Source organism: Elgaria multicarinata, chromosome 3 (genome assembly GCF_023053635.1).
Source record: "Elgaria multicarinata webbii isolate HBS135686 ecotype San Diego chromosome 3, rElgMul1.1.pri, whole genome shotgun sequence".
In the NCBI taxonomy this organism is placed as follows: domain Eukaryota; kingdom Metazoa; phylum Chordata; class Lepidosauria; order Squamata; family Anguidae; genus Elgaria; species Elgaria multicarinata.
The window spans coordinates 3,890,809-3,907,319 of record NC_086173.1 but is presented as its reverse complement, the minus strand read 5'-3'; the positions used below and the strand labels follow the sequence as shown (position 1 = coordinate 3,907,319).

Sequence of the window (16,511 nt, the reverse complement as noted above, 5' to 3'; positions counted from 1 at the left end):
GGCTAAAAGCACTCTGTGTCATTGAGGCCACCTGTGCCCTCCGTGACAAAGCTGGACTGAGGTGTACTCCCAGACTATGCACCTGCTTTTTTGAGGGAGTGTGCACTCCATCCAGAACAGGCTGACCATCCAATTCCAGGACCCAAGAAATGCAGGTTGCTTACCTGTAACTGTAGTTCTTCGAGTGGTCATCTATGCATTCACACATATGGGCTTTGCGCCTGCGCAGAGACCAGACCGGAACCTACTATAGCTGAGTGGAACGTTTTTGGCGGGAACCCCTCCCCCCACGCTACCGCGCATGTCCATGGGGTTCCCGCCCTTACCTCAGTTTACAGGAGTCCGACGTTGTGCCCCCATAAACATGAGTGTAAATAAGTAAAGTACATTCCACAATAAAACAGTGTCATTTATAAGTCTCACACCACCAAGTGGGGATGGTGGGTGGGTTGTGTGAATGCATAGATGACCACTCGAAGAACTACAGTTACAGGTAAGCAACCTGCATTTCTTCTTCGTGGTCTCTATGCATCACACATATGGGCGAGTAGCAAGCTGACATACCTTTGGAGGTGGGTTGGTGCATCATCTGAAGATCTCTGAAAGCACTGTCCTCCCAAATGAGCAGTCCTGCCTCGCACGGGTGTCCAAACTGTAGTGCTTGACAAACGTGGATGGAGTGGACCACGTTGCGGCTCTACAGACGTCTGCCAAGGGAACACCTCTGGTGAAGGCCACCGATGTTGAAACAGCTCTGGTGGAATGAGCCGTCACAGGTTTCACTAACTCTAATTTAGAAATAGAGTAGGCCAATTCTATTGTCTCCACTATCCAGCGTGATAGTCGTTGGCAGGAGACAGGGAGTCCCTTAGAAGGCTCACCATAACAAATAAACAGTTGCTTTGTTTTTCTAAATGTCTCTGTCCTGTCTTTATAAAAAGCAAGAGCCCTTCTCACATCGAGAGTATGCAAGGAAGACTCAAGAGGTGAAGTTGGATTAGGAAAGAAAGCAGGCAAAGTAATATGCTGAGACAGATGAAAAGTTGACACTACCTTAGGTAGGAAGGCTGGGTCTGTGCGTAGCACAACCTTGTCCTTATGAAAGATAGTGTATGGAACATCTATCCTAAGAGCTTTAAGCTCACTTGCCCGTCTTGCCGATGTAATGGCTACTAGAAAGACAGTCTTTAAAGTAAGTAGCCTAAGGTCTGTCGACGCCATGGGCTCAAAGGGCTTGCGTGTCAGTGCTTGCAGCACAACTGACAGGCTCCATGGCGGCACGATACTTTTCACAGTCGGTATCGTGTTCTTCAGACCTCTTAGAAATTTCTTCGTTGTTGGATGGGTAAAAGGTGTAAAACCATCCACACCCCGGTGAAAAGATGTAATCGCAGCAAGGTGAACCCTGATGGATGCGAGCTTAAGTCCCTGCTGGAAAAGTGTCAATAAATAATTAAGGATGAAGGGTAAGTGGCAAGATTCTGGTGTTTGATCTTGTCCTGAAGCAAAGTTCCGAAATCTTTGCCACTTTGCTGCATAAGTTTTCCTTGTGGAAGGCTTTAGTGCTGCCAATATAATGTGATCCACAGTCAAAGTTCTAGTTGCAGAGGAGGAGTTGTTGTTATCCTCCATGCAGTCATCTTGAGGGTCGACAGATCTGCGTGTCGAACCCTGCCCTGGTGTCGAGACAGTAGCTTCGGTGTCGACGGGAGCCTGATGTAATCCCCTCTCGATAACCGAAGAGCGTGTGAGAACCACGTCTGTCGAGGCCACCACGGCGTGATCAGGATGCAATCGGAGTTGTCCATCTGGATCTTGGCTATCACTCTTGTCAACAGTGGAAAGGGAGGAAACATGTACAGGAGATTTCCTCTCCAAGTTCTGGTGAAAGCGTCTCCTAGAGAGCGCTTTCCTCTTCCTGCCCTGCTGCAAAACTTGGCGCAGACTGCGTTGTCCTCGGTAGCGAAGACATCGACAACAGGGCGGCCCCAGTACCGAAAAAGGCTTTCCCGCACTTCGACGTCGAGCTCCCACTCGTGGTCGACATGGAAGGATCTGCTGAGAGAGTCCGCAAAGACGTTCTCCTTGCCGGCTACATGGATCGCCGTCAGGTAAGTCCTTCTCTTTATGCACCAGTTCCATATCCTGAGTGCAGACCGGTTCAGAGGGTGTGATCTTGTTCCACCCTGCCTGTTGATGTATGCCACCACGGTAGTATTGTCCGTCGCGATCAAGACATTCTTGCCCTCGATCAACTGTGCAAATGCTCTTATTGCATTTTCTACAGCCATGAGTTCGAGATGATTGATGTGCTGTTCTCTCTGGGCTCGAGGCCAACGACCTTGAGCAGTAAGGGAGTTGCAATGAGCTCCCCATCCTTCTAAAGATGCATCCGTCGTGATCGTTACCGAAGGCGCCTGTTGTTGGAATGGAACGCCTTCGAGAAGAGTCGACATCGAGAACCACCATTTCAGCGATGCCCTGACTTGCTTCGGTAACGAAAGGTAAGTTCGTCGAGCATTGAGCCTGAGATCGAAAGTCCTTAAGAACCAGGCCTGCAATACCCTCATTCTGAGTCTTGCAAACCTGATGACTGCCGTAGTGGCTGCCATCAGGCCTAATAGTCTCTGGACTGTCCAAGCCGATACCTTCCGGCGGCTCTCGGTGTCGATGGCTAACTGCTGCAAAGTGTTCGCCCTGGTTGAAGGTAAGTATGCTCTTCCGTCTCGAGAGGATAGGGTTACTCCTATGAAGTCCAACCTCTGCTGTGGGGTCAAAATGGACTTTTCGTGATTCACCCAAAGCCCCAACGAGTCCAATAGGTTGAGGGTGGTTAGTATGTCCGTTTGAAGCGTCTCGCTGTTGTCTGCTACTAGGAGCCAATCGTCCAGGTATGGATAAACGTAAATGCCTTTCTGCCTTAGGTGGGCGCACACCACCGCCATGACTTTGGTGAAGACCCTCGGCGCCGTGGCCAACCCGAACGGAAGAACGGTGAATTGGTACTGGGATGTACCGATCGAAAACCGAAGGTAAGCTTGATGCGACTTCCTGATGGAGATATGGAAGTACGCATCCTTCAGATCCACCACTGCGAACCAAACTCTTTTTTGTAGAAGCTGTAGAATTGAAGCAACCGTTGTCATACGGAACTTCCTCGGGGTGATGAACTTGTTCAGTTGTCTTAAGTCCATGATCGGTCGAAGACCTCCATCTTTCTTCGGGACCGTGAAGTAACGAGAGAAAAATCCCTGATTGAGTTCCTCTGCGGGTACGGGAGAGATGGCTCCCTTCGATAGCAAGGTCTGTACCTCGAGCAGCAGAGGAGGGGATGGAGTCGTTACTTTCACGCCGGAAAAAGGAGGAAGGGCATCGAGCTCGATGGCATAGCCCGAGTTGATGATAGTGAGCACCCAGGAGTCTGTTGTAATTGACTCCCATAGATGGTAATGGGGTGCTAGGCGGTTCGCAAAAGGGGGTGGATCTGGGGCCGAAGAGTCAAACACGCTGCTTTTTAGAAAAGTCAGGTTGCCTCTTATCTTGTTGATATCGGCCCTGGTATGGCCTCTTCCTTTGCAACTGCTGCTGTTGCTGCCGAAGTTGAGGCTGGTACTGAGGCCGGTATTGCTGGTGCTGTTGCATTGGCGGTCTCATCCATCTCTTTGGCCTGTACTGCGGTGGAGGAGCAGTGAATCCCATCTTTTTAGCCGTTGTTCTGGCTTTGTAGATGGAATCCAGTGTTTCATCGGTGTTAGAGTGAAAAAGTCCCTCGCCATCGAATGGCATACTTTCTATCCTCCACTTGGTCTCATGGCTCAAATTAGCCGATCTGAGCCACGCGTGTCTCCTTAAAGATATTGCGCCCATCATGGACTTCGAGTGGCAGTCCACTTGGTGTCGAGCCGTGGATAACTGCTGCCTGGCGATGGCTGAAGCCTCATTTTGAAATACCCTCGCCAGTTCCTTCTTGTCCTCCGGGAGGTGTTCGCATAATGAACCCATCTTTTCCCATAGGAAAAGCTGGTACCTCGCCATCGTCGCTTCGTATGATGACGCTCTAATGCCTAAGGAAGAAGAGGAGTAAATCCTTCTGCCAGTCTGGTCTAATTTCCTCCCTTCCCTATCCACCGGTGCCGAATGTGCCTTTTGAGATTGTCCTTGGGCTGACTCAACCACTATGGAGTTAGGCTTTGGATGTTGAACCAAAAATTTTGCGCCTTCCTCCTGGACTCGATAAAGAGTCTCTAATCTTTTAGATGTAGCCTGAGTCACAGCAGGTGTCTTCCAAGACTCTTGAGCAGTTTGCTTCAATGCATGTGGAATGGGGATAGCCAGTCTTTGATTGGTAGTAGTTTGGAACACATCATAAATGGGATCCACAACCGATTCATCCGTTTGTTGGATATCTAGTCCCAATGCCTGTGACATCCTAAGCATATGGTCAGAGAACCTGACCATATCGTCCGACGGAGAGGAAGGGTCGTTATCGTGGACCTCATCCTCCGGCGAGGGCATCGTTGGAGTTGCAGACACCCTCGATTCCGAGTCTGACGGGTAGTCTTGCTCAGGAGAAGACATCGTAACCACTTGCAACTGAAGTTGGTCTGTTGGTACCGTGGGGACTGTCTCGGTCGATGCCGAAGGTTGCATACGGTGTCGAGGAGTAGACACCCTCGATGCCTGATGGTCAGGCGATGCAGGTGGTAATCGGCACATCCTTGTTACAGGTGGCGGTTGGGCGTAGTAGCCTTCCCGGGGACTCTCTCGATCCGGAAGGTAGTGTTGGGGACGGTATCGCTCCCATTCGTAGTCTTCGTATCCCAAGTGAGGATCGGAGTATCTGGAAGCCCCATCCCATTCACGGCGAGATGTAAGTCTTGGCGACGGTTGTATTGGGATTAATCCCTGCAACGTCTGAGGTCTTGTAGGCTGTTGGAAAGAGGCCGCTGACGCAGAATCTCTTATTTCGCCCTCCGAAAGGCTGAGCGAGCGCGTCGGTACCGTGGCCATCGGCACCGACTGAGATCTCGATGCCGAGGGAGGCCTCGACATCGAAGCGATCGGAGCAATGGGAGGAGTAGAATGACTCCTAACCGCCTCAGGCGCTCGAGGAGACGCTAGGGTGGATCTCTCAGCGTCCCTCCTTTTCTTCTTCTTCTTCTTCTTCTCCAGCTCAGAAGAAGGCTTAGGAGTTCTGGCTTTCTTTGAAATCTTCTTTGCCATAGAACTCGTCAAAGACCGGCCAGGTGTGAGGGGTATCTGTGCCCTATGAACTCTGGCTTGCACCTCAGTGCTGCGGTCTGCTGGTTTGTCGGTAACGGACTTACGAATTGCCGTTTTTTCAGTAACGGACTTACCAACTGCCGTTTTTTCCATACTGGGAGCCTCAGTAGCCTTGAGAGCTTTTTCCCACAATATAGAGCGAAGTCTGTCGGCTCTATGCTTCCTAGTTTGTTTTGTAAACGACATACAGTGGTGGCAGGCTTCCACCACGTGTCCTTCTCCCAAACAAACGAGACAAAGGGAGTGCCCGTCCGTCGGAGGAAGTTTCGCTCCACACCGTACACACTTCCTAAACGGGGCTTTCGCTGCCATACGGGCCTCAGGCGACCGAAGTCGCTGAGAGAAAACTATCTACAATTAAATTTTTTTTTTTTTTTTTTTTTTTATAGATAAGAAAGAAGTAAGAAGAATTAGGAAAGATTGAAGAATGAACAGGTTTAAAGAAAGATTAAGTAAGTTAACTAGAAGAACGCTAGAGGTTCGGTTAGCTGGTCTATGCACAACGGCGGACGACGAAGAACTGAGGTAAGGGCGGGAACCCCATGGACATGCGCGGTAGCGTGGGGGGAGGGGTTCCCGCCAAAAACGTTCCACTCAGCTATAGTAGGTTCCGGTCTGGTCTCTGCGCAGGCGCAAAGCCCATATGTGTGATGCATAGAGACCACGAAGAAGAACTGCTCACCTACAGGGTCTCTATCTTGTTGGGATTTAGTCTATTTTTCGTTGGGATACAGTTTATTGATTGTCATCCTACTCATTACTGTCTCTAGGCACCAATCCAGCACCTGCACAGCCTCACCTGACTCTGATGACACCTTGACCCCGATTCCTTGATTACCTCTCCCAAAGGCTTTGTAGAGATATGAAAAAGTCCTTAAACAACTTAGGACCCAAATATTTCAAGGAACATCTTGTGGCTAACGTTAAATATGGCTTGCTTGAAACAAACCAAAGTTAACATTAATCACAGCTCATTGGATCAAACAAAACGGAAACCACATTCAGCAAAAACAGAAGCAGAAGCCTGCAAACTCTTCCTTAGGACTGTGTTAGAGGAATTGCTGTTTGTTAGCTATTTACAAAAGTCAGCACCTGAATAACAGCAAATAAAATGCGGATGTTACTCTAGAATATCCTCTGATACTATTTGTTTTTGGTTGGTTGGTTTTGCCACCCTCTTCTGCATATCACCATTTCAAGCAAATTAGGAAGCATGGCATACCTGATGCTTTTGCCGGCGTTTCCGTTCTTGTTCAATCTTCTGCTGTTTTTCCAGCTTCTCAGTGATGCGAGCTTCCCGCAGGGACTGCCGTTTGCTCCGTTTATATGCCTTGGCATTCAGTGCTGTTTCCAGGGCAGTATCTCTTCTCATGCACACCACAACTTCTTGACGCAACTTTGGGCAAAAATTTAAAAAAGAAATATTCAACTCATGGCTGGCAAGTTGAGGTATGACAGAACAGAACCCGTAAAAGTAGCATGTTTGGCACAACCAAAGAGTCTCAAAACCCCTCCCCACCTGTGGATGGTTTAGATATCCGATATATATAAAAGATATCTTGAAGTAAAAGGGATAGAAGGGGCAAGGGAAATTAATCAGCAAAGTTACTTACTCATGTCCAATGCCTATTCTTCAAGATGCTTTATGTACATTTGGAGGATCCAGCACAAGCTGTACCCACAACCATCAAGCTGTCTCTTTAAGCAGAAAAAATGCCATCATGGCCGTACTGAAAGGCATGTGATTTACCTACCGTCGCTGCTATTTCTTCAAACCTCATCAGAACCCCACCTGCTTGAATTCCAAGTAGGGCAGAAGACAGGTAGGGAGAATACATACATGGAGCATATCTCAAAATGCATTATCTTGGTTTTTCTATTTTGTTATTCAAGTAGCTCCACCTGTTGCTGAACAGTGCTTAGGTAATAGAAGCGAAAGCAAAGCACAACACCCACCAAACTGCTATTTTGCAAAGGAATGATAGGAGGAAAGGGTGCCAAACAAGACAGTGGAAGACTGGCCAGGAGGGAAAACAGAAAATGGCGGAGCCTCAGAGGTCCATGGAGGAGAGGGCCTAACAGAGGAGGCTATCACTGTGAAAGGCAACGGAGAAATCTAGGAGGGGGGGAAAGAACAAAGAAAAGGCTGAACGTCCCAACGAGAAGACTGTCCCTGGAAATCTTACCAAGAGCAGCCAAACTGAAACAGATTGGAAGCAGGTGGCACAGCTGACGGAAGTAAGGTCAGGGTTAAGGGAAGATCTGGATGTGCTTAAAAGCAGAGTGCAAGCAGCTAGAAGTCCATGAGAGATTACAAGGTGAGTGACAAGGAAGGTAAAGAACTGCAAGGGCAGATAATAGTGGACGATTATGGGGTTGCAGAAGGAAACAAGGTAAGTCAGTCAGGCCTAAAATAGGGGAGGAGATGTTAGGAAAATGGGAGCAAGGAAAATTCACAACGAATCTTAGCAGTTATCTCATTAAAGGCAGACAGATCTGCAGCACTGAGAAGTGGATTAGAGGAGTCCAACAGTGACAGGAGGAGAGTTGATAACAAAGACGAGAGAAAAGCTGAAGGAGGGAAAGGGTTCTATACGTGAAGGAAATTAGGACTGCCTTGAGATTTTTTCTCCAGAGGCACTCAGCAGACGAAAAGCAGAGAGAGCTGACCGAGAGCTGACTGATTCCTGCACTGAGCAGGGGGTTGGACTCGATGGCTTTGTAGGTCCCTTCCAACTCTGCTATTCTACGATTCTGTGACTATGAGGTGGAGAAGCCTGTAATCTGACAGGACAGACAGACTGAAAGGAGAATAGAACTAAGCTACGTTTCCTTAAAAACTGCACTTCTTTTTTGAGGGAAAATAAGAGAAGAAATAACCAACAGTTCATTGTTGGATTATTTCTCTGGCCCGTCAGGAGAGAGACAAGCTAAAGTTCCTAGTTCACACACCACGGCAAGCAAACCATGACCGGAATATCCATGGTAATAGATCCAAATGGGGCAGCCGTGTTAATCTGTAGTATGAAAACAAAAAGAGTCTGTGGCATCTTAAAAGACAAACATGAGCTTTTGTGTGCTAAATCCACTTCGACTGGGTTTGGACGACATGATAACCAATGATGGGTTATATAGACAACAGCGGCGGGTTATTATATAGTCTGTCGGGACTTTTTCACAACACGGTCGGTTCTTCAGCTGAAATAACGCAAACAAACAACACTGTGCAGAGTTGATTATTTGGATAACCGTTGTTTATCATGTTGTGTGTGGGACACCACTGACTATTTCATTGCACACGGTTCATTATTTTCGGCAACTACAGAGTCCCCTGGCAAGAGCAACCAAAGTAGCAGCTGCTGCTCTAGTTCAGCCAGCAGAACTCACAATGGCTGATGGGATACCAGGGGGAGCGCTAAGGGAGTGAGAGAGGGTGGAGGATGTCTCAATCAAACACACTGCTGACTAATAGTCAACTCTACGCTGGCCTTTATCCACACCACGGTTGATTATAGTCATGTCGTGTGAGGAGCACCCCCTCGTTAATCAACCATGGAGTTGACTATTAACCCACCATTGACTATTGTGTTGTCCGAACGCACCTTTCATCAGGTGCAGAAATGGATAGAAACAAGATGGAAAAGTCAGACCCAGGTGGATAGAAAGCAAGCATTCCATTACAATTTAAAGATTAAAGATACATGGGTTGTTTAGCTGCTCCCAGATGCAGCGGAAATGATCAGGCAGTGTGTACCAGCCTTATTCATAATAACCTAGACTTTTTACAAAGAATCTGTGTTATTGTGACATGAAAACTGAGCCACTGACTGACTACTTGATGTACAGAATGAAATATGCTGGCATTGCTAAATGGACCCTGAACAATGTGTGGGGTGAAGAAGGGCTAAGTAATAGGAAATAAGAGGAACAAAGGGAGGAGTGAATTTTGAAGAACTTATCTATGAAGGTATAACTGGGAATTACATAGTCATTTTCTCTTCAAAAAGCCACTACTGAAGCTTCAGCTGTTGTATTATCTCATAAAAAGATAACTATAGGAGCAGACGTAACGGAAGAGATGACCTTCCATCTTTTGTGGGGAGAAGATAGGATGAAGGATGACACAGAAACAGAAAGCAGAAACCAAACCAAATTATACAAAGACTTTAAAGGTAGTACTAAACCAAATTGTTCAACTCATTTTGGTGGTGCTGGTGTTTTTACAGTGGAGGAGAAAAGCACTTGAGCAATTGAGCTGAACTCCCTCCGACCCACCCCTGGTACTTTTCATAGGCTGAAAGAAATTCTTTAAAATGTTGCCCATTTAGAGGGGGCTTACCTTAACAAATGTCAGAAAGGCTTGTGTGCTTGCTCTTTTTCATGACAAATTGGTCCACCACCACTTCTGGCAACAGGTCCCAAATCAGTGTATCTTCAGGCGAACATTTATTTATTTATTTATTTATTTATTACATTTTTATACCGCCCAATAGCCGAAGCTCTCTGGGCGGTTCACAAAAATTAAAATCATCATAAAACAACCAACAAGTTAAAAATACAAATACAAAATACAATATAAAAAGCACAACCAGGATAAAACCACGCAGCAAAATTGATATAAGGTTAAAATACAGAGTTAAAACAGTATAATTTAAATTTAAGTTAAAATTAAGTGTTAAAATACTGAGTGAATAAAAAGGTCTTCAGCTGGCGACGAAAGGAGTACAGTGTAGGCGCCAGGCGGACCTCTCTGGGGAGCTCATTCCACAACCGGGGTGCCACAGCGGAGAAAGCCCTCCTCCTAGTAGCCACCTGCCTCACTTCCTTTGGCAGGGGCTCACGGAGAAGGGCCCCTGTAGATGATCTTAAGGTCCGGGTAGGTACATATGGGAGGAGGCGTTCCTTCAAATAACCTGGCCCCAAACCGTTTAGGGCTTTAAATGTCAATACCAGCACTTTGAATTGGGCCCGGACCTGGACTGGCAGCCAATGAAGTTGTAAAAGGACTGGCGTAATGTGATTAAGAACATACCCCCTCTTAATACTTCTGAAGTGACGCTTCATCAGGATGCAGCATCATTTCAGAGGCACAGTGGTGGGTGGAATGGCGGCACCCCAACAATGCCTCTGAAACAACGCTACACCCTTGCAAAGCATCATTTCCGAGGAGATTGGGAAGGAACATGACAAACCACTGAGATGCTCATTCGCAGCTCTGTCGCAGCAAGTGATGACGGACCAATTTGCTACAGAATGAAGCATAACAAGCTGTTCTGAAATTATGGTAGGCCTGAGAGAGATAAACTGAAAAAGAAAGTAAAGGGACACTAAAAGTCATAAAACTAGCAAGTACAGGAAACTGCCAGGTCCTAGAAGTTCATATGAAAAGCGAAGCTTCATTACCCCACCCTTCAGCAATCCTCAAGCCAGTCACTAGGCCTCATTTCTCACTCTGATTTTGTGCCAGAGGCTACTAAAACTCTGGATAGTTGCATTCCCATTTCTAGACTACACAAAAGCAGAGATCTGGAATGGTCCAAAAGGCTCTCTGCCACCACCCAAATTTCCACCTACAACCCCATCCATCTACTGAATCCAGGCCACAGAGTGCCAGGGCAGGAACACACACATTGTAGAACTCTGTCTGAGATGCAAACAAGTTCAGACATATCAAGCAAACCATTAAGTCACATATTGACAGGGAGAGGGGAGCATCAAAGGTCTCCACCTATTTTTGACCTTGATGTTAAGAATGACAGCCCGCCCATCTCTGGACATTAAACCACCATTCCCAGCCCCATATAAGGCCAGTGCCCTTACTATTTAATTTCATAATTATTTAATTCCATTACTGACACACCAATCCAGTCTTAGCATCTCTTCCTTGCTGTGTATCTATTCACACCAATTCAAAACAGCATTGCCCATCCTAACAATTCAAAAACCAGTTAATTAAATCTGGCTAGTCCGGAGGTGGGTTTCACATTTTAAACTTCTGATTTTAATTAACTGAAGCTAGTCAAACAGAAACCATGATCCTCTTACATTTGCATTAAGTTACAAAACCTTTGTAGTTTTAATTCCAATTTCCAGATATAATTCCAGTTTCCAAAACAATCCTGTGCAACAGAGTCCTAGCAACAGCACAACCTACCTGCCTCTGGAAGTTAAGCAATCGTAGTGCTTTAAGTTCAATGGTTGCTTTGGTTCGCAGGTCACCAGCCAGGGACCCAGGAAGGTTTTCAAGTTCTTGGATTCTGTGGGCAATGCGAGCCTGTAATCTGCACAAGGTAGATTAAGACATGCAATGAGTTTAAAAGTGTAAATCTCTATATTCTAAGCAAGAGATGTCAGTTACAGCAGTGCTCCACCATGTGGTGCCCTCCAGATGTTTTTGGGTTATAACTCCCGGCAACCCTAGCCAGCCTGGCCAATGGGCAGGGATTATGGAGAGTTAATCGTCTAAAACAGCGGTTCTCAACCTGTGGGTCAGGACCCATTTGGGGGTCGAATGACCCTTTCACAGGGGTCACCTAAGACCATCGGAAAACACATATTTCTGATGGTCTTAGGAAACTGTATTGACTGAACTATGTCATGTATCATCTTTTGTATTATTAAAGCTATTGTTATGTATTATTTTCATTAGCAAACCATCCCATGACAATGGATCGTGTAGAGAAGAACGAAAATAATTTTAAGGTTGGGGGTCACCACAACGTGAGGAACTGTATTAAAGGGTCGCGGCATTAGGAAGGTTGAGAACCACTGGTCTAAAACACCTGGAGGGCACCAGGTTGGAAAAGGCTGTACCACGACATTAGGGAACCAGATGAGAAGCAGATGTTCTGGATAACTGAAACCACTCCTTTTCAATATACTGCCAAAGCCATAATGCTTTAATTAGGTGGAATACAGGACAACAGAGTCTCTTGTGGTTGTAGTATGACAAGCAACACAATGACCCCCATGACTAGTAGTACCACCCATGGGCCCAAACTGGTCGCGCAACTGAATTCAGCTTGCATGAAGGAGTCAACTCGTTACCAGGAGAGCAGCAGCAAAGTGGTAAAATAGAAGATGCAGTTGAAGAGCCACAATTTTACCGGTATTCTCTCTCTTGAAGGATTTCAACTGGGTCCAGTCCTCGTGGCTTCTGGATGGGAGTGATACGGTTCTGCTTCTGGTGGAGCTGCACCATGGGGGCAGGTTGGGCTGGTTGCCCAGGCGACTGGGTTTGGGGAGGCATTACAGGGGATGCTGCTGGAGGTACCGCCGGAGGTGCTGGTGAAGGACGGCCTGTTGGCTGAGGAGGAATCAGTTTCTGAGGTGTGCTAGTGGGGGCTGCAGCATTTGCCATTGGTCCTATTTAGGAACAGTGTTGGGAAGGAAAACCAGTATGAGCCTGATCAAAGGCACATTTGAACAAAGACATTTCTACATTTAGAAGCCAGAATACGTTTATTTTACGTTTAGTATGTTTTAAGTCAGCCTTCCTCCAAAGGGCTCAGGGCAGCACATGCTGGTGTTCCCCACCCTGCTGCCCCTTATGCCTGGAACGCTCTTCCAGAACATCTGAGATCCACAAGTTCAATCGCAGCTTTTAAAGCTCAGCTAAAAACTTTTCTTTTTCCTAAAGCTTTTAAAACTTGATGTTGTTCTGACTTTATACTGTTAGTTTTACCCTACCCTGTGCCTGTTTGCATTCTCTTCCCCTCCTTATTGTTTTATTATGATTTTAATAGAATGTAAGCCTATGCGGCAGGGTCTTGCTATTTACTGTTTTACGCTATACAGCACCATGTACATTGATGGTGCTATATAAATAAATAAATAAATAAATAAATAAATAAATAATAATAATAATAATAATAATAATTATAATGCTGTTTGCCTGCCCTGCTCCATTTCGTCCTGACAGCCACACTGTGAAGTTAAATGAGAGGTTGTGCCTGGTCCCAAGATCAACCACTGGTCATGGCTTGCCCCCTCTAGTCCAGCAGTCCCCAACCTTTTTGGCACCAGGGACTGGTTTCGTGGAAGACCATTTTTCCACGGACCAGGGTGTGTGTGTTGAGGGGATGGTTTTGGGATGATTCAAGCACTTTATTTCTATTATTATTACATTGTAATATATAATGAAATAATTATACAACTCACCATAATGCAGAATCAGGGGGAGCCCTGAGATTGTTTTCCTGCAACTAGACGGTCCCATCTGGGGGTGATGGGAGACAGCGACACCCGAAGTGTGTTGCTTATGTCCAGTCTACTCCGTAATCTCGTTTTGGTTGTTGTCAATGCAAAAATTGCATTGTTGTCAATGAGAACGCGGCCTGATTCCTAACAGGCCACGGACCGGGACCAGTCCGTGGCCCGGGGACCCCTGCTCTAGTCTACATCTGTCACTTTATCTACTACTACACAAATGACCTAATTATCTTGTACATATAACAGGCCAAAAATAGTCTGATTCCTGTTGCTGACTACAAGTTTCTCCAAGCTGCAATGATGTCATGGAATGTTCATAACTTTCTAACTACAGTTCGAGAGTAGAGAGCGCATGCAGAATGAAAGCTTCTTGCCAAACAGTATAGTGCCTAATAAAACAGAAAGGTCATTTAGCTTGGGGCTAGACACACAGCTCCGCCACACCCATCACGCATCCCCACTACCTTTGCTACTCAGCTGATGGTGCTTTTCCCAGTGCCAATGAACTGGGGGGGGGCAAGGAGGAGTGCTCAATTTAAATGGAGAGATGGCATGTCCAAGTTGCTCTCCCCACACATCATCTTCCCCATTGAAATTGTAGTTCCCTAGCCTGCGCATGTGCGAGAGAGAAAGCACGTGCACATGAGAGAGCACAGTTGAATTGTGTGGAAGATAAAGGATTTCTGGACATGAGATATGCAATGGGAATTCTTTTTCAACATCACAGTTCTGCAAACTAGCTTGAAAACCTGTAACTTTATGTGAGGGAGGTAGAAGCAAGGAACTCAAAATAAATCCTAGTTAATTTTTCAAATCTTGTGATTTTAAAACACACCTAGTATTATTTAAAACGCTGGTCTTCAGCCAGTGGTGCAAGACCCCGCAAGGGCCTTGCTCTCCCTGCTGCCACTTGCCTTAGGACTATAAGGCTTAAGGGAAGCACTTTCTGGCCTCTGCCATCTGCTAGGGACCTGTGGCGTTGTGTGCATGTGTGTATATATTTCCAAAACTGTAACCTATTTAGACGCTAACCCTAGGATAATTTGATCAAAATACAGAATAGAAATCTCCCACATAAAAATAATAAAATAAATAACGTACGTTTTTTTGATAAACCAGATACTTTAGTACTTGGAAAACACAATTAAAGCGAAACCAAACATACAAACAAAATAAGCATAATTCATGCACAAAAAACTGCATCTAACATTCAGTGGCAGTTTTCAGACAGGCAGCATTTGAAATTTGACCTGAATATTATTGCCCAAACATCTTAAAAAATTGCCACTTTATTTTCCTGGCAAAAAGGCCTACATTGGTATCACTTAAACAATGAGACATGGCACCCAATCCTAAATTTTACGCAGTTTGTACAGGAGGTAGCCACGTTAATCAGTTGTAGCAAAAGCCAACAGACAGTCTTGTTGGTCTTTAACCCTTCTAGTCTTTCAGGTGCAATTGGACTCTGTTGCTCATGCAAATTGTACTTCAATATACAAATTAGACACAAAACTGAACTTTGGTGAACTCTCACCACGTCTTACCTTCAGGCCAGGGCTTTGGGGGACCACCAGGGGGCTGCCCAGGCATTCCTGGAGGAACTCCTGAGGGTCCAGGAGGGGGCATGTTAGGCCCTCCTATACCTGTGCATAGATTGGACAGACACAGACACAGAGAGTAAGGCTTTTCCCCCCACCCCAAAGCAGAGTACTTCACTCCTTAAGGAAGAAGGAAGTGTGGTTCTAGCAGAGGAGAAATGGGCTGCTTTGGGGCCCACTACCCCAGAATGCAATTAAGGTTAGACTTACCATGAGGTCTGCTGTAGTTCGGAGGTGTTGGTCCAGGTGCAGGCCCTGGTCCTTGCACTGGTCCTGTTCCAGATACAGAAGGTGGAGGTAGTGTTGGCATTTGCTGTTGCATTCCAGGCATTGGCCTTTTTCCCTGCACTGCCATGTGAAGATGGTCGGGTAAAGGCTGGCCTCTGGCAAGCATCTTGTAGGCCATGATTTGAGCCCTCAATTGATGTAGCTGATTCTGGTTAAAAGGAGTTGGGCCCCGATTCTGCTGCCCTAGTGCTTGTGGGTCAGTACCATCTAATGGGACTCCACCAGGACCAGAGGGCATCTGGGGGCCAGAAGAAGGACCATTAGCGGGAACTGGACTTGAGGCATGCTCAGAACCACCAAGTGGAGAAGGATAACCTAGAGGAGGCAGGATGAAGAGAGAAAGATCCATTTGGTATGTGCTACCAAAAATCAAGATTAAACAGTTTTATTTTAAACACACTTGTGCATTTTGATAGACACTATATGTATTGTGTGTGTTTTTAATGAGCAGACTAAAATGAGAGCAATTGTGCCACAAATATTTACTAGGAAGTAAGAACACAAACTTTCCAAATATACAATTGAGAGATAAGGTTTGCAGAGGACTCTGCCTTGAGACTGGCCACATTTGCACTTATTAGCACTGCACGGGTAAGTCTCAATGGATCCAAGCTAAATGTCACACAATATCCAGTTCCCTCTTCTCTTCCTGTGTAGCGAAGAGGATTTCTGCCAAGTTTAGTTACACTTTAAAGAATCTCATCTTAGCGTTACGTTTGAACCAGGAATCCTGGCTTTTGAACCAGAAATCCTGGCTTAAAACAATTAATATTGAGTTTAAAGATCGACCTTCATAACCCATGGTTTGATACAGACTAATAGAACAATCTCTGTGGGAGAGAGAATGAAACTGAGGTTGAGGAACCTCCTTTTCTTCTGCCCTGCCATAGGGCAGAAGATGGGAGTGGCTCCCCCACACACACTTATTTGACCTTTTGCAGAGCTGGGTGCTGTTGTTTTTAAAAAAAGTCTTTCCATCTCATTGCTCCCGGACTGGCATAGTTTTCCCACTGTCGGAGAAGTTTTCCCACTGTTCAAGATGAACTGGAGGGCAGATACGCAGCTTCTTCTGGCACACCCCCAGCACACCTCATTTTTGTCCTCTTCAGTGTGAAAGTAACACTGGCTACA

At 46.1% G+C, this 16,511-nt stretch overlaps 1 protein-coding gene across 12 annotated transcripts in view; it reads right to left on the bottom strand.

Moving 5' to 3' along the window:
* The window catches only part of SMARCA4 (SWI/SNF related, matrix associated, actin dependent regulator of chromatin, subfamily a, member 4), a 98,151-nt gene that overhangs the window by 62,700 nt on the left and 18,940 nt on the right, over positions 1–16,511 (bottom strand). For all 12 annotated transcript variants that reach the window (XM_063119084.1, XM_063119086.1, XM_063119087.1 and 9 more), the window contains exons 5-9: positions 15,303–15,695; positions 15,039–15,137; positions 12,390–12,648; positions 11,438–11,564; positions 6,506–6,679 (exon numbers count right to left, since the gene is read on the bottom strand). In XM_063119084.1, the coding sequence (XP_062975154.1) occupies positions 6,506–6,679; positions 11,438–11,564; positions 12,390–12,648; positions 15,039–15,137; positions 15,303–15,695 (1,052 nt within the window). The remainder of the gene's footprint in view (positions 1–6,505; positions 6,680–11,437; positions 11,565–12,389; positions 12,649–15,038; positions 15,138–15,302; positions 15,696–16,511) is intronic.